The 17,018-nt window shown below is 49.7% G+C and overlaps 2 protein-coding genes and 1 non-coding gene across 12 annotated transcripts in view; all 3 read left to right on the forward strand.

Moving 5' to 3' along the window:
- The window catches only part of Nup93 (nucleoporin 93), a 113,537-nt gene extending 99,499 nt beyond the window's left edge, over window positions 1-14,038 (forward strand). For 3 of the 5 annotated variants that reach the window (NM_172410.3, NM_001357266.1, NM_001357267.1), the window contains one exon: window positions 523-1,004. In NM_172410.3, the coding sequence (NP_765998.1) occupies window positions 523-633 (111 nt within the window). In that variant the 3' untranslated portion in view covers window positions 634-1,004. Of the gene's footprint in view, window positions 1-522 lie in introns of all 5 variants that reach the window. The other 2 variants (NM_001357268.1, XM_006531376.3) reach the window with 2 other exon arrangements.
- On the forward strand, window positions 10,249-10,319 carry Mir138-2 (microRNA 138-2). The gene has a single exon (NR_029552.1). It is a non-coding gene; the product is annotated as a microRNA 138-2 (primary transcript).
- A 1,008-nt stretch (window positions 14,039-15,046) lies between the features above and the next one.
- The window catches only part of Slc12a3 (solute carrier family 12, member 3), a 37,114-nt gene continuing 35,142 nt past the window's right edge, over window positions 15,047-17,018 (forward strand). For 2 of the 6 annotated variants that reach the window (XM_017312625.1, XM_017312627.1), the window contains exons 1-2: window positions 15,049-15,451; window positions 16,315-16,461. In XM_017312625.1, the coding sequence (XP_017168114.1) occupies window positions 15,176-15,451; window positions 16,315-16,461 (423 nt within the window). In that variant the 5' untranslated portion in view covers window positions 15,049-15,175. Of the gene's footprint in view, window positions 15,452-16,314; window positions 16,462-17,018 lie in introns of all 6 variants that reach the window. The other 4 variants (XR_001778414.1, XM_017312626.1, NM_001205311.1 and 1 more) reach the window with 4 other exon arrangements.

Below are 17,018 nucleotides of genomic sequence, written 5' to 3' on the forward strand. Positions count from 1 at the left end.
TCTTTTTTCACTTCCTGGAAAGATCTGGTTTTGATAAAGTGTTGTGTTTTCAGAAAAGAACCCTGTGTCCTAAAGGGAGAACAAGAGGGAAATGGGGGAAAGGGATAAGGAGAGTGGCTCAGATTACAGGCACACAGCTTGCAAGGTGGCACTGCCATGGCTCTGGGGGGCACTAGACACTCAGGTCCCTGCAGAGAGGATAAACAAACCAGCTAGGAGAGAGGGAGGCTTAGGGAACTGGAGCAGGTGTTCTGAAGCTTTAGCTGTGTAGACGCTAGCCAGGTGTGCTGAGCTGAGGCCGTTTCTGGCAGTCTCCAGCCTTTGTTCACCAAAAGCTTTGACACCCTGTGGAATGGGGCTCCAGTGGACAAATTTATTTTTAAAGGGACATAAAGCTGGAATAATGTGACAGTAGAGGCTGAGACATCCTGACACTGAGTGCACAACATAGAAGAACCTGGTGGGTGCCTCACCCTAACCTGCAGTTAACCAGTTTTCTTGTCTTGACCCCTTTTCTCTCAGCAACTCCGAAGTCAAGCCAGAGCCCTGATTACCTTTGCTGGGATGATACCGTACCGGACGTCGGGGGACACTAATGCCAGGCTGGTGCAGATGGAGGTCCTCATGAATTAAGCGCTGTGTTTGATGGGGTCTGGGACTGCACACTGTCAGTATATTAGGCACGTGGGCCAGCTGGGGTGGGTTTCCAGTTTTGTTTCTGTTGTGTTGTGTTTTGTTTTTTGTATTATGTATTTTTGTCAATACCAATAAATTTCTTTGATTTGTATTTCTTTTAAACATTCTTTTTCCTTTTTTTTTTCCTTTAAAATTTTAGGTTGTTTTCTTGTTTTGGGGTGTGTGTGTGTGTGTGTGTGTGTGTGTGTGTGTGTGTATTTACTTGGGAAATGTTGTCCACAGTTGTTTTGGGGCCAGAGAATGAGAGGCTACATAGGTGTGTAAATCTGGACAATGTGACTTTAAATGATTAAAAAAAATTACCCACCATGAGCAAGGAATCAAAGCCTTTGGATGTCATAGTCCATATAGCAGAATCACTGTGCTTTTCCACAAGTGTAGTTGAGTGTGAAGCCAGCTTTGGTTGGTGTAAGATCTGTGGGTGGAATACCAAGTGCTGCTGTTCTCTGGAGTAGTCTTTGAGGTCATCTAGCCTCACACCAGCCCTCATTCCTCAGCCAAGATCCCAGGAGATTAATCTGCTGGTGTACGTTCCAGAGACGGGTCAGAGCATGGGCGTGGAACTGCTGGAATAGAAGCAGTGCAAGTACCCAGCTCACAGTGTAGAGTGGGTGAGCCCATCCACTCCTCTGCTCTTCAGAAAGCAAGCTCATGGGCTCATCCTGCATGTCTCAGTACAGGAACCATTTGATACCTGCATTCGGAGTATTTGATCCCTGAACAGTAGTTGTCATGTTACTGACCCTACTTCTTCCACAGGACCAGTAGCCCTGAGCTAAACTAGAAAGATCAAAATGAGCATTTGCTCCTGAGCCAACCAGTTGAGCAAGGTCTGCCCCTCAGGAACACATTTTCTCACAGGTTCTCCAAAAAGGATTTTGTTCTAGGGAGAACTCTCTTACCACAGGATAGTCACTTCCATTTCTTGTCCTTTGGGAAAGGGCTAATGGATCAATAATGGGCACAGATTTCATGATCCATAAAAGGAATTACTTGAGGATCCTCCAGGTCATGTTCTATCTTCCTTTTCTTTGGTCTGATCTTGTTAGCAGGACCCAAACCTGAGCTTTACTATGAAGTCACAGAAGGCAAGCCCTGTAGGTGTATCTGAGCAAGGTGTAGCTCATGTCTGTGCCCCAGGAGCTGACATGATGTAATGAGAGTACTCCAGATTTTCATAGCATGTAACTAACTTTATTTCTTTTTCTTTTTCTAAGATTTATTTATTTAATGTATATGAATACACCATTGCTCTCTTAAGACACACCAGAAGAGGGCATCAGACCCCATTACAGATGGTTGTGAGCCACCATGTGGTTGCTGGGAATTGAACTCAGGACCTCTGGAAGAGCAGTTGGTGCTCTTAATTGCTGAGCCATCTCTCTAGCCCCCTAACTTTATTCCTTAAATTGGCTTTTTTACCACAATTCAAGAAGATGGGAGTTGGTTGTAGCCTCTGTGGCTTGTCTCTTCTTCACCCTATGAGAGTCAGTTGTAGATTTGTGTTTGCTTTATGCAGTCTGGCTGCATATAGAACTGTACACATGTCCTGCCAGAAACCAGATGAGACGAAAAGCTAGTAGGGATGAAAAACAGCTGCTTGGATAGTGGTGTAGTCAGTGGCTAGCAGGTTAGGAGTTGGTTTAAGGAGACCTTTGTGGGAAGAATGAGGTACTGTTCGAGAAGAGTTAAACCTCCCACTTGCTCTATATGCTGATTCTGTGACTACATGTGGCATGCTGGGCTGGTGTATGTCCATTGACTGCGTGACTTTTGGGCAGATTATTAGCTTAATCCATCCATCTCCACTCATTTGTTCAGAGAACGAAATTCTTTCCTGATTCATTGTGATTTCATTGTTTACCTGGAGAAATAAGAAAATGCTCCTGGAGTCTCTTGTTTTCCAGGGCTGAGTCTCTAGTCTTGAACAAAATCAAGGGTATTTTGAGACAGAGCGGGTAAGAGGCTGCCTAAGGATCTCATAATTAACTCCTGGGGGACCCCATAGGGGAGGGAAGAGTTAAGAGACCCAGCACCTTTTCTGGGCCTGGAGATTTGATCTCATCTTCCCACTGTACCCCCCTCCCCATTATTTTTTTTCTTCCTGCTCATAAGTGAACTGCTAAGTAAAGTTGGGTAACTTCAAGTGAACAGTGAGGTAGAACCCGCATAGAGCCAGTCTTCTGGTTTTGCAGCTCCTGAGCTGGGAAGTTCATTGAAGAGCTGGAAGCTTCTTCACACTGGAGGCAGAAAGCAGACCCCACTCCTGCACCATGTAAACTCAGACTGGAGCCCAGAGGAGTTCCGTGGTTACTGCTGTGATGCTTTGGGATATTTTAAGCAAAGAATTGTGGGTCTTCCCACCTTAACCCAGTATTGCCTGATTTCAATAACAAAACAAAGGTGTGTTGGTTCTTGCTTTGGATTTCAGAACTGACTGTTCTAGTTGAATAAATGCTTACATGGTCCAAACCCTCAAAGTTAACTTAGCTGAATGTGCCAGCTCCTGCTGCCCTAGGCTCCACACCCATGTTTTTTCTTGGGCATCAGAGCCTCTGCTTGTAATTCATTGGATATTTCATGTATCTTGCCATGAGTCCATTCCTTCTATCCATGACATTCATGCCTGGAGCTTGCTGAATACTATGCTACAAATAGCCCCCAGACTGGCATGTTGCCCTGAGCAGGCTAAAGTGGTGTGGACTGATTGGCTACAGGGTGAGCTGAGTCATCCCTCAGGTAGGGCGATGGATGAAAACTCCAAGACTGAATACTGTTGCATACTTAGGGTAGTGTGGGTAGAGATGCAGCATTACTCTGGCATGCATTGTTCCTGGCTGCCTTTGCCCTTGAGCATCGGTTTCTTGGGCATGGTGCAGGTAAAAACACTGGCTATTGACATTCACTGGCTTATTGCAGTAAGAAGGGTATCCAGTTTCAGAGTCAATGATTGTAGCCTTCTGGGGGTCCCAGAAGACCTGGCCCAGCCTTTTAGTGGCAGGCCATGAGCTCCTTCACTGGGGACAGATTTAGCATATGAACACAGAGTCACCTCTGGGTGCAAATGACAGCATCAGTTGCAGTTTGTCTGGTGTGCCTTTGGCTCTGCATCCACTGGCACTCAGTAACTGGAAGCCTAGGGCCTGGTGCAGGCCGCCAGGAGCTTCGCAGCTACTTGGATAACCCTCCTTTGCTGCCATTCACACTTGAGAGGTAGCAAAAATGGCAGCCAGATGAGAAGGCCATAACTGGCCTTCAGGCAGGTTGACTGACTGGGACAATTGGGGGCCCCAGAGGGCCTTTATCCTGTCACCTGCCAGATGTTTGTCCATTGGGGCTTCAAATGCTGTGTATGCTAGAGGGGGGTTGCGGGGAAGGCAGGACACAGGCCTCACTTGAGTAATTTCTGTTGGTAATGTGGTGGGCAGATTCTCTCCTCTCCTCTTAGCCTTTCAGATGTCACTCGTGTTTGTGGGGAGGGAATGGTGGGCGAGTCGGTGTGTGCGTGGTCCTTTCCGTGCAGTAACTTGTGTGTTTGCTCTGTCCAGGACGCTTCCTTCACTCCACCCCTGTCTATCCAGTAAATGTTCTCCCAATGCGCCATGTGCTCCCTTTGCTCTGTTCTCCAGTGGAATGGGAGCTCCCTAGCTGAGGCTCCCAGAAGGTGACAGAAGTGCCTCTCCTCACCTCGGGGAAGGGAGCTCCTCTCCACTGTACGTGAGGCTCCTCAGGCCTACCTGGCCCCGAGTCTCTGGGTCTCTCCAGTCACAGCCACCTGCTTCTGTAAGTAGAGGACTTCTGTCCCGGCTTGGAAGTTCTGAAGTCAGTAATGGCCTTAGACCCAGCCCTTTGGTATCTGGGGAACATCTCATTCAAGCTGTGGTAGACAATAAACAGCATCTTGATGACAAAGCCAGCAAGTGGCATTCTGAGGCTGGGGCCCTTGATTTGGGACGCTCAACAGGAAGCACTAGGGAGTCAACAGTGAGGGCTGGCTGTGTCTGAGCTGATGTCAGGAAAAGTTGGGGCTGACCTGGGACTGCTGTTTCTTGACAGGACCTGCTATGTTTTTAACCAAGAATACTACAGAGTTCTGGGCTCTGGTATTCTGCCTGGGAATAGATGGATGACCAGCAGTACAGATTGGCCATGGCTCTTGCTGGGGCCCTCAGCTAAGCAGGTCCCTTGGAGGCAGTCTGCTGATCTAAGACTTACCCTGCACCCATGCCCTCATACCCCTTATAAGGCTTTATGATGTCCTCTGGACTTGGCACCTCCTGGATCCAGGCTGGCAAGGCAGTGTGTGGCCTTGGAAGGGACACTGGTGAGTGGGTGGAATCAGGCAGAGAGGGACTGCTGGAGCTGTTTCGTGAAGCATCTACCTTTTTCATGGAAAAGTTCTGAGTCTGCCTGTGGTTCCACCTATTTGGGAAGCAGACACGGGAGGATTACTTGAGTTTAGTCTAAAGCCAACTCAGACCTTGTCTTTATAAAAAGAAACATGGGGATCATTGTTGGCCCACCATGAATGTTACCTCAGCTCTTGGGAATGGCCAGGTTTCACTATAGAAACCCTTGGAAGCAAACAGACTGGGAAGAGAGGCCCAGAGCCTGGGAGCTTCACAATGGCACTATTGAGAGCCGTCCCCTCTGCTTTAGAGATTGTCGGGAAGTTCCTTCTCAGATGTCCTACGTGTCTCTTTCTCCAGCAGTGCCACACTAGAGGCATCCTCCTTACAGTCTCTGCCACTCTCACAGAATGGAATCCTGCCATGAGCTCTTATGCGAATGGGCTGGCTGGGGTTTTTAGAAAACTTTAAAGCAGTTTTCTAAAGCATGGATATGCAGCATGTGGCCCCTCTGGTGGTAACTGCAGCCATCCACATTGGAAATTGTAAACTGCCCATAAGGGATGTGAGAGAGACAAGAGACAGAGTCGAGTGAGGCACTCTGGAGAGCAGAGCCCTGGACACAGCACGTGCTGGGAGGGACCATCCTATGCCACAGAGCTACAGTGTGGCAGAGCTCTGGGAAGGGCTCGGAGCTCAGTCCTCTCTCCCCTGAGACACCTTGCCACAGGGAAAGCAGGGGTGCCCACTCCCTTGCTCTCAGATCCTAGGGAGTCAGTGCATCCCAAGCGACTCGCCTACCTGGAGCCATCACTCTGGAGGCCCTCAGCAGGCAAAAGTCACCTTGTGTCCCTCTTCCTGTTGTAGGTGCCTCTCAAAGGTGATGGGTGTTTTTCTCTGCTGTTTGGCATATTTCCTTCCCAACAGGGTTTCACATGGGCTCAGGTAGAGTAGCCCAAAGGAAGATTGCCTTTTCCTTTGTTTCTTCTTTTATCTCAAGGCACAAACTTAGGTCACAGCCGGCAGGCCAACATTTTGCTCTTGGAGGACAGATACTGATGTGTCAAGTTCAGCTGTTGGTTCCCATGTTTCCAGGGACTGCTGATTGGAGATTGTAATTCAGCAAATGTTTGACGGCCTGCCCAAGGCCAGATAACTGACTCAGCTGTGTCCCCAGTTTCCCAGGACATGGTTCTAAAACAGTCACTGCCCTCTTTGGGGGACAAGCAACAGTGCAGGGGTCTCCTGCAAGTGACTCTCCTCATTGATTTCAAGCCTTCTCTGGCCTCCTTGAGCACCAACCAGGAGCCCTGAGGCTACAGACTGTGGGGCCATTGGTGAGGGCAGCCCTGTTTTCTGAGGATCTAGATGTATATACATGAATAGTAATAAGAAATGTCACAAGAGGGGGATACAGATGGATGGAGATGGGTGTGGTGGTGACACCTATAATCTCAGCTGTGTAGGCTGAGGCAGGAGGGTTGCAAGCTGGAGGTCAATCTTGGCAACTAAGTGACAGGACCCTGTCTCAAAACATAAAAAGACTGGGGTCCGGTACTCAGTGGTGAGCGTCTGTCTGCCTCCTATAGGGCTATGGGTTCAATCCCAGCACTGCCCTCCAAAAAGGGGGCAAGATGCAAGGCAGGATTTCCAGAACTGGGGATGGAGGAGCGATCTATATGTGACATGGATTCAGACCCACAGAGGCAAGCAGAAGATGTGTGTGGCACCAGGTCAGTTCTGGCCTGCTCCCCCTTCTCACGCTCCAGGGGTCCTGCACATGTGTTCACGTTTCCTGTGCCTGGAAGTGGCGGAAGCTGAGGAGAACCTGCCAGAGGTCACAGGCCTCGAGTTCATCCCTTCCCTGGCCAGCCTGGATCATAGGTTAACCCGCCTTGTTGAAGAGGTATGTTGGGACCAGGAGGGGAGCAGGGAGGGTGACCCATGAGGCGGAGAGAGACCTTGGGTAAGTGATTTGAGAGATACCTGTCAGTGCAAGGCAGCAGTCACCTTGCTGAGGCAGTGAGTTAGCACAAAGCCTGCAGGCCAGCTTCTATCTTCAGTATCCAACCAGAAGAAAAAGGTCTTTGAAGCCACCTGCAGCCTAAAGGATGTTTTTGGAAACTTGCAAGTCAGCATTCCTTCTGGGCTGCACTGCCACACCTCCTCCTGTCAGCGCCAGCCCAAAAGCCCCCAGCCCTGGGGACACGGGAGACTCTAACTGTTGCTCTTGGGGTCTTGCTGCCATCCGACTGGAGGGGCTAGATACTGGCTGGTGTTTTTCAGAAGTTTCTCAGGTGATTTTCTTCCCCTAGCAGGACCAGGAAGCATCGATCTGACTTGACCTCAGGGATTGGTGAGGTAGGCCTCTCTGCTTCTACTCCACAGCACAGCAGTTTGGTCAGAAAAACCTCTGAGCTATGATGAAGAGGTGAAAATAAATTGAGCCTGGCTAGGAAAAAGTTCACCAGGCCTAGGCCTATTGGGTCACCTTGCTCAGTGTCCCCACCATGGTCAAAGGCAGCCCATTCATATGCCCTTTTAAAATGACATGAGATGTAAAAAATTGTCACGTTGGGAACAGAGGAGGCAAGGTCATGTTTTAAAGATATCACAGGTGAATGACAGCTGCTAACTTGAGCTGAATCCCTAGGCCCAAACCCAAGATGTCTACCTGTTCCAGCTTTCTTGTGCCTTGACCGAGGACTGGGGCTCTCCAAGAGCCTTTCAGTGCCTGGAGCATGAAGTCTAAGCTTGGGGCCAAGAACCCAGGCTCAGTCCCTGAAATCTCAGGCAGTTTCCTATGGGGACTACAAACACTGTGGGACCTTCCCCAGCCACCATGGACCCAGTGCGGAGCCAGTGCCCAGCTCTGTGGCCTGAGCTCAGATGTCCTCGGGTGCTGGAGGCCACTGGTAGGAGAGCTTTAGGAACTCGGAGAGCTCAAAGAGAGGGGCAGAACATGCAAGCACCATGCACTGCACTCCTAGAATCATCTGAGTGTTTTCTGGGTTTGTATCCAGTCTCTCACCTGCAGACACAGCCAACTCTTTTTTTTTTTTTTTCTACTTGGAATCTGAGCCACCTTGTCCCGCTTTTGCCCACAGCCTAGCATGGAAGCAGCTGTTCACCAGAAAGCATGCCTTCAACTAATCGGATTAGTCAAGGCGTTTATTTTCTCACACCTGTTTTTCATGGTAACTGAAGAGCTGAGTCCAGAAATACACAGAGCCGTTCTGTTTGCAGAACACTGTGAATGCCCTTCCAAGTCCCTGCTCAGTGGTCAGCCCATAGAGCTCTCCATTTGTCAGGTGGTGAGACTGACACCCAGGTGGCAAAGTATGACCAGATAGATCCCTCTTCCTGTTCCTTCTGCAGCTCCAGGAGCAGGCTTGGCATAGAGCTAACCAGGTACTGGGCTTTTAAAAGCAACTGACGTTATGTTTCCAAGGTCCCTGTTGCAGGAGCAGATCATGAGATTCTGGGTTCCAAAATCTCAAGACTATTAAGCCTATAATCCCAGCATTTGTGATGTTGAGGCAGGAGAATTGCTGCAACTTTGAGGCTAGCCTGGGCTACATAGCAGTTACCACCAGACCAGCACTGGTTACATTGCAAGACTGTTTCAAGAATAAGACAAAAAAAAAAAAAAATTAAAAGGTTTGAACCTGGTGGTGCACATCTGTAATTCCAACACTTGGAAGGCAGAGGCAGGAAGATCACGAGTTCAAGACCACCCTGTCTTAAAATAAAAATAAAAAGGCCATCATAAGCCACATGGTAAAATCCCGTGTTTTTGTTTTGTTTGGGGACATGTGGCCTGAAAGTACTGTGTAGCTGAGGACAGCCATGAGCTCCAGATCTTCTGGCCTCTACCTCCTGAGTTCTGGGATTACAGGCATGTGCAACCATACCTAGTTTGAAACTGCTTTAACCAAACAACATAAAGCTTGTTTTAAAATGTACCTTTGGAATTCAAAATGAGACAGAATGGCCATATCTCCTCCCCCTCAGCCCTGGTCCGGGGGAAGAGTTTCCCAGAAAGTGAGAAAGCTGAAGAGACTTTTATAATGAAAGTCCAGACGTAAGAGACGCAGACAGCGCTGAGTCACTGGTTTCCTGGCAGAGTTGCTGGGATGGAAGAGTTTACCTGTTACTGGAAACCCGAGTTCTCTAGGTTTGCTATTTCAGTGTGTGTAGCTGCAGCAGCACAGAGCTCAGACCAGCCCTGCGTTGAAAATTCAGCTAAGCCTGCATGGAGGGCTAAGGGGTTGATGGAGCCTTACTGCCATATGAGACAAAAAATAAATAAATAAATAGAAGGAAAGTCAACTCTCACTCAGCAACCAGTGATCACTATTCAGGATTCTAGACTGCTGAGAAGCTTCAAGCTTAAATTACTGTTTCTTCTCTTTTCTTTGAGATATTACAGACACCTTATAGCATCCTTGCCCCAGACAGAAGAAGCCACCTTTTTTCTGAACCCATGTATTATTTTCTCCCAAGATTTTATGCTTTTATGCTTTGGATATGACTCGTGGTTTGGGATCCTGGGTTGCATGCCTCTGAGGGCACTGACATACTTTGTTCTTATGCCCCCAAACAGTTGCATTAAGTCTAATACATTCCTCACACCTATGGCGCCCCAAGGGGTAAATGGTGGCTAAACAGTTAGTCTACCCATGAAGGAAAAGAAGCCAGGAGTCCTTCCTCCCCTTGATCTTAGCCAGAAGGCCAAGAAACAGTCAGGAGTCCTTTCTTTAAGCATGCAGATAGATGTCTTAGTGTCTGCACATTTCCCTTTTACATCAGCTGGTCCAAGCTCAAGGCGCGTTGGTGTCCAGCTACTCTCAATACTGTCCAGGTAAAAGGACTAGAATTACAGCAGGCAAACCTTTGTGCTCTTCAAGGCTCTATGGGAATCCCAGCAGCTCAGCCCTATTTCTGGCTTTCCAGGGCTGCTGTGGACCTGGTATCTCTGTGTCTTCTCTGTCCCTACACTGAGTAGGGTTTGGATCTGTCTCTTTTCCGTGGAGTCATCAAGTCTGTAAGCCCCTTGTGGGCAGGGATCCGGCTCCTGGTTTGGCAATCCTAGACCTCTGCAGGGTTCTGGGCTTTCTACCTTCTTCGAACTGGAGGAGCCACGCCCCCAGGAAGAAGCCACGCCCCAGGAAGAAGCCACCCATTTCTGGTATGGTTGCTGCAGCTGGTGTTGTGAATCAGGCCGACGAGCAGCGCATCCTCTTACCCGGCTATTTCACGACACCAGGGTTGCACCCTACCCATCCTCTCCAGGCAAGCGCCGTGGGACCACAGGACACAGGAACTTGGGGACAGGGTGGGTTGGGACAACTGACTGTGAAAGGTGATGTTCAGTAGTCCATAGCCTCCCTATCATACCTCACCTCATAGTCACCTGGGAAGCTTTAGACAGATGCCAGGGTCTGCCCTCCCCTTGCTCAGCCCAAGCCCACAAAGGCTCTGAGGTGTGATCTCAGAGCCAGCGATCCTGAGAGGTTCTAATCCACGTGCAGCGAGGAGGAAGCAGGCGAGCCCAGGGCTCAGAGTTGAACTGCTCCCCTGTGCTTGGCTGACCGTGCAGTGGCATCTGCCGGCCCTCCCCAGTCCCACTCCTTTAGATTTGATGTACACCACCCAACTGCTGCTCCTGGTACCAAAACACCCAGGGCAAAAGCAGCTCCTCTTCCTGGCATCCAAAGCCCTTCCTGTCAAGGATTCCTACTCAGAGACATCTCTGTCCATGGAGCTCTCCCACCCCACCCTCCAAAAAGAAAAAAAACTGACTTCATACACAATGCTAATGCTATCATCTCTGTCTTCAGGACACGATACCCCATTGCCACTTGTAAATAGCTCTATGAGCCCCCGGGTTCCTTTTTTCACATGCACACCCTGCCTGCCTGGTCCTAACACACAGGCCTTCCTGCTCCGTTGGAAGCCCAAGCCACCTTTTGTCCAGGGCCTTTGCTCTTCCTGCCTACCTCCCCCACCCCATCCCCCACCCCCTTTGCAGTTCCTGCTCACATATGGGTGGCCAAGCTCAAGATTTGCATCCTCAGAGAGACCTAAGAAAAGCTTTATTTTCTTCATAGCACGTATCACTACGTGTATTTTGGTGATTGCTTGTCTGTGCATTGCTGCCTGTCTCGCCCTCTAGAATGTGAGCCCCCAGAGGACAGGGATTTGTTTTGGGGAGGGTGGGGGGTTGCTCAGCACAGAAAATCATATGTGTTATTACCTAATGATCGAGGTGGAATGGATAGATGACCCCTTCAGCCTGCTATCCCACCAATTCTCTGTCACCAGCCAACCCACCTCTTCCTCTGTCCCTGCCCACCTTTTCCCTCAGCCCCCATCTCCTGTGAGGTCCCTTTCTCTGCTGGTGCTTCATGCTCTAAGCTTCCAGGCTCAGAACCTGGTCTATATGAGAAACTTTTTGGAGGGGCCTCTGTGGCCAAGAAGATGGCAGGACTACTGTTGGGTAGCTATGATGTGCCCTCCTGTCCTTGTGGCTCAGCCAGAGGATATTGTTTCTGATCTGAGTCTGTCTGGTCCTTGGCTGGCCTTGGTACAGTGTGGCTCCCACCTTGCTGTTGTGGTGGGGAGACTTGCTCAGAGACACCCCTAAAACAAACAGAATGGAAACTCCTTGAGGTTCAATTCCAGGACTACTCAGAGTAGGGGTCCTATGTCCTCTCAGAAGCTGGATTCAGGATGTATGCCATTCCATTTTCAGGGCAGTCATTTTCAGGGTCTGTGCTTTGGCACAAGGTGTCAAACAGTCACCAACTGTCCTACTGATAAGCCCCTTAAGGGACCCAGCCTAAACCTCTTTCTACTCCAGAGAGTGCAGTGGGGCAGCAGGTTTGGGGAAGCAGCCCTACATCCCTTGCAGCTAACATGAGTGCTTTGCAGAAAGGAAGAACTTATGTGCCAAGGTCATTCAGCAATTTCATAGCCTCTTACTCCTGGCTGAAAACCAGCCCTGGCCTCTTCTATCCCAAGATCTTTATCAGGAATTTTCCGTAGCTGCCAGGGCACAGTGTGTTGGAATGGTGTGGGGATGCTGGGGAGCTGTGATTTTTGCCAGGTAGCTGGCGATTTAAAACTCAGAAGATAAGATCTACCCCAAGGGCCATGGACCTGCTGGGGGGTGGCGTGGGGGAGGCTTTACAAATCTCACCATCCCTGCCAAGGTAGAAAACTGGCCCGGAGGAGTCCTTGGCCCCTGAGTCCTTACTTCAAGCCTTCAGCCCTGCTGGAAGCTGGCAGAGGAAAGAAGTGTTTATGTCTTCCTCTGCCCGCCACTTAATGTCCAATAGAGGCAGGATCTGTGCCATGGGAATCCCCAAAGACCCCTTGTAAGCTCGTCTCCACCTGGCTTAGCTCTCCTTGGTTCTAGTCTCCATTCATTCCCTGTACAACCAACAAGCACTTATTGAGCCCGTGTCTGAAACTCTGGTTGGTTGAGATAGTCGCTGAACAATCTATTGTGCGAGGCCCCTGCCTCTGTGGCTGACTTCCTTTCCAAGAAATTGGAGGGAACACTGCCCCTCCATGAAAGGGAGCACTGAGGTCTGAGAGCATCTCCATGCTAGTAGGGTGACTCTGGGACGGTCTCTAACTGGTCTCAACACCGTCTTCCTAGCTAGACACATTTGCCCTGGTCTCTCTAGCCCAGAGTACCAGGGGCCAGCTGGGTCTCTTGAAAGCACCCACCAGAGTGCAATTTCCTGTTGGAGGTAGCAGGGCCTGGATGCCTTGGGGCAGGTCCTCTAGGGGATATGGGTAGACTCTGAGAAGTAGGGCCTGGAGTGCTTTCCTCTAGTTTCCTCTGGAAGATACTGGAGCCTGAGCCTGAACAGAGTCCCACCATGAGTAGACAGCAGCCCTCTGACCTTCACCCACCCTAGGTCTCCATAGGAACAAAGCAGGTAAAAGGCCTCCTCCAGGAAGCCTTCCCTGGTTGTCCACAACACCTTGACCCTTCTCCAGTGGTCCACTCCTCCAGCTGTCTGCTGACCTCCCAGCTGGTCTGGTCTGTTGTAGCTGTAGCTTCCCATGAGCCCTTGCTCCACCATGGCTTCTCTGAGTCCCTGGGCTCCTGCTGCCACACAGCATGGGGTGCTGGCTGGTCTGTTGGACAGTGACAAGAGTCCTCAGATCTTATTTTAAATTCCATAAACTTATTTTAAATTTCATTAAAAAAAAATCTTGTGCCACATGTGGTGGCACACGCCTTTAATCCCAGTACTTGGGAGACAGAGGCAGAAGGATCTCTGTGAGTTCGAAGCCAGCCTGGTCTACAAAGTGAATTAGAGGCCAGCCAGGACTATTACTGTCTGGAAAAAAAAAATCTTGCAAGTTAATAATAATATTCAAACAAAATTTAACCATACCCAAGGTCAGTACAACTTAGTGAACTTCTATACAGTTAGAATTGGCATAGAAACAGAAGCTATAGAGCTTCATGTTAAATTTTACACCTTTAGTGTCAAATGTATTTTTTGCAATTGTCCACCATCCAAATCAAAAAATAAAAAACTGTGACGGAGTTAGAACTAGGAATACATCAGCTTTTTGTCCCCTTTCTGTGTCCTGCTCTTTGTGCCATCCTTCCTCATTCCTTTATATTCAGCCTTTCTTATGCTCTTTCTTCATGTTATACTGTACCCACGGGTACTTTTGTTTTTATGCATACATATATTTTTGGCTAGATTCCACAGGAGGGAGAGTGTGTGGTTTATTTCTGAAGTTGTATGATCTCACCTAATATTCATACTGAGACTGTCCATTTTCCCGAAAACATTTTAACTTGATAGCCAAGTAGCATGCATATATATAATTTATACTTATATAACTTATGTATACATGGTTTATACATATACATAGTTTTTTTTACCCATTCATTTGTTGATTGTCAAGGTCGATTCCAAATCTTTGTTATAGTCAATAAAGCAGCAAGAAGCATGTACCGTCGTCTCCTATTCTTGTAAGGGGCTGGGTCACCTCACTGGGAAGTAACTGAGAGCAAATTCAGGACATGTGTCTGGGAGGGCAGAGGGAGCGGGCTTTAGGGTAGCCCTAAGCCTCAGATGATTCAGGGAAACACTGGGTGGTTCCAGAGACAGGGCAGGATGCCAGGCTTTTGTGCCCCACAGCCATGGATTACTGAACGCCCAGCCTCTTAGGGAAAGATAGTTATGGGTGGGGCCATTAATGTAAGGGCTGACTCTGGGACCCCTCACAGCTACAAGTCCATTGCTTTCTTAGGACACATCCAACATCCACTAGTTCATCATCAAGACCCAGAGTGTCTTTCATACCCCAGGGCAATGCCCCTGCAATGGCTTAGGAGCCTTTGCTGACCAGATCTCCTACTTCATGGGAACAATGCATGGCTCCAGGGAGGGAAAGACCAGTTGCTCTGGGCTCCAAACTACAGCCCCGTAGGCCAGCCTGTGAATGTGTAGGTCAGGCTGCACTGTGCCTGTTTACCCTAGAGGCCAGTGGCCAGCACCAAGCTCTCAAGGTTTGTCAGTCAAGAGGTGGCTGCAGGTCTGGCTTGAGGCCACTAATCACAATGGCTTATGTATATTGAAATGTATCAGGAAAGACGCTGAGACTGTGAGGGATGGAGATCGGAAGGCAGACTTCCTTTTTTTTTATATGCATGTCCTAAGATGACATCCATTCAAACTAGTAAATAAAATGAAAGAAATACATTGTGCCCAACACGAGGACTGTTAACCTGCAGTGTAGGTAGGCACCTTGCAGCAGGCCTTCTCTGGGTCCTCTCTCATGTCTGCTGCTTCCTGGGTCCTAGCTGCAGAACCTCTGCTACCCTAGGCTTAGAAGGGCTACTGCAGGACTCAGGGATGTGGCCCTGGCTCTAGCCCAGCCCTCCTGCTCCAAATTGGCCCCTGTGTCAATGATCAGATAAATGGGGGCAGGACAGCAGTTGCTATGGCTCCGCCCCCCACCCTGGCAGAGACCCTGCTCACTTGCCATGGGCGGTCTGGACCAAGCTCCCGCCTCCTCCCAGCCTATAAAGCCACCCTCAGTGCCCTTGCCCACTCTTGTCCCCTCCTTTGATACCCAGAGCCATAATGGCAGAGCTCCCCGTGACAGAGCTGCCTGGCGATGCTCTGTGCAGTGGGCGCTTCACCATCAGCACACTGATGGGAGGCGATGAGCCCCCACCAGCTGCCTGTGACAGCAGCCAGCCCAGCCACTTAACACACGGCAGCACCTTATACATGCGCACCTTCGGTTACAACACCATAGACGTGGTGCCGGCCTACGAACACTATGCTAACAGCGCTCTGCCCGGTGAGCCCCGGAAGGTGCGGCCCACCCTGGCTGACCTGCATTCATTCCTCAAGGTAAGCAGAAGTTCAAAGACTGGCCGCTTCCTGGCTGGGTAACGTTGGCATGATTGCCCAACATGTTCTGTCATTCGTGTTGTGAAAATGACTGGGCATCTTCCTCTAGGGTCAAGACACCCAAATGAATAGTGGACAGAGGTGCCATGAAGCTTGGGGGCACAAGTAATACATATTGTCCAGGCACCGGCAGCACAATGATAGCATAGCCTGCTGCTTATACAAATGCAGGTTGCACACCGCTGGGAGAGACTGTGAGAGGGAGGGAGGGAGCATGGTGAGCCCTCTCAAATATTAGCTCATCGGCTTCGCTGTCTGGGAGGCTGGAGGGTCCAATCCCTGTCACCTCACGGTTTCACCAACAGTTGGATGTTCTAACCTCTAACACTCTTCCGTGTTTCAAAGCTTCCCTCTGAAGGGACCAAACAAGACCCCTTGTTTGAATAGGGATGCTGAGATAGGTACTGGGATGAAGGTCCCAGAGTAGGCTGCGGTTGGTAGGAATACGAAATAGAAGATGACCATGCTGGAGTCCAGGCCTGGGTTCAAGACTCTCTGTGTCAGAGACCTGGTGTGTGGCGTGTGACATACTGCTTCACCTCCCATCCCGTGTCACTTCTCAGACTGCAGGCTTGTCAGACTCCAGCCCTCTGCCCTAGAGGGGAGGAGCCTCCCGGAGCAGAAGCATTCTGAATGCTCAGCTTGCTTGCTCTCTCTGGTGTTTCTCCAAGCTTCGAGTAGCATTGTACCCAGGAAGCTGTCCAAGGGCTGCCTGTGTGGCAAAGTGGGGCAGGCAAGACTGAATACAGACACCCAGCCCCTAACCCCCATTGCCTGACTCCTATTGGTCTCTGGGCCCCCAGCAGGAAGGTAGCCACCTGCATGCCCTGGCCTTTGATGGACGGCAAGGTCGTGAGCTGACTGATGGACTTGTGGAAGATGAGACAGGCACCAACAGTGAGAAGAGCCCTGGAGAACCTGTTCGCTTCGGCTGGGTCAAGGGGGTGATGGTGAGTGGCTGTGGCCCGGAGCTTGATGTCTAGACAGGGTGGGGGTAGAGCCCCATTCAGCCTCAGCTTTGACTCTCAGGCCCTAGTGAGCAGTTTAGACCTGGAGCTCAGTTTGGGCCTCAGTTTCCCCATCAGCAGTGGCCTCCAATTAATTGTATTTGGCTTCCCACAGTTCTTGGGCGCTCTTGGCCAAGACCCAATCCTAAGAAGATCTCTGCTTAGCTACTCACTAGTGTTGTAGCCTTAGGAAAGTTACTTAGCTACTCCTGCCTCAGTTTCCTCACCCGTAAAACTGAGCATTAAAATAGTTGTTAGGTGTGAGAGTTCTTGGATCAATGCCTGCTAGGGGGTTATTAGAAGAAATTCCCCACATGGCCACTAGAGGGCAGCACTAACATACACATCGACAATCCCTCCTCTCCCATCGCATACCATGGTACAGCCTAGTGTTAGCTGTAGTATGAAGCATAAGTAACCCTTCAGGAAGTAAAGACTCAATGCCCTTGACTTTGAAAGACAATATAGGGTTCTACAAAGATGTGGGGATGGGGTACAGG

Source organism: Mus musculus, chromosome 8, assembly GCF_000001635.26.
Source record: "Mus musculus strain C57BL/6J chromosome 8, GRCm38.p6 C57BL/6J".
Lineage (NCBI taxonomy): Eukaryota > Metazoa > Chordata > Mammalia > Rodentia > Muridae > Mus > Mus musculus.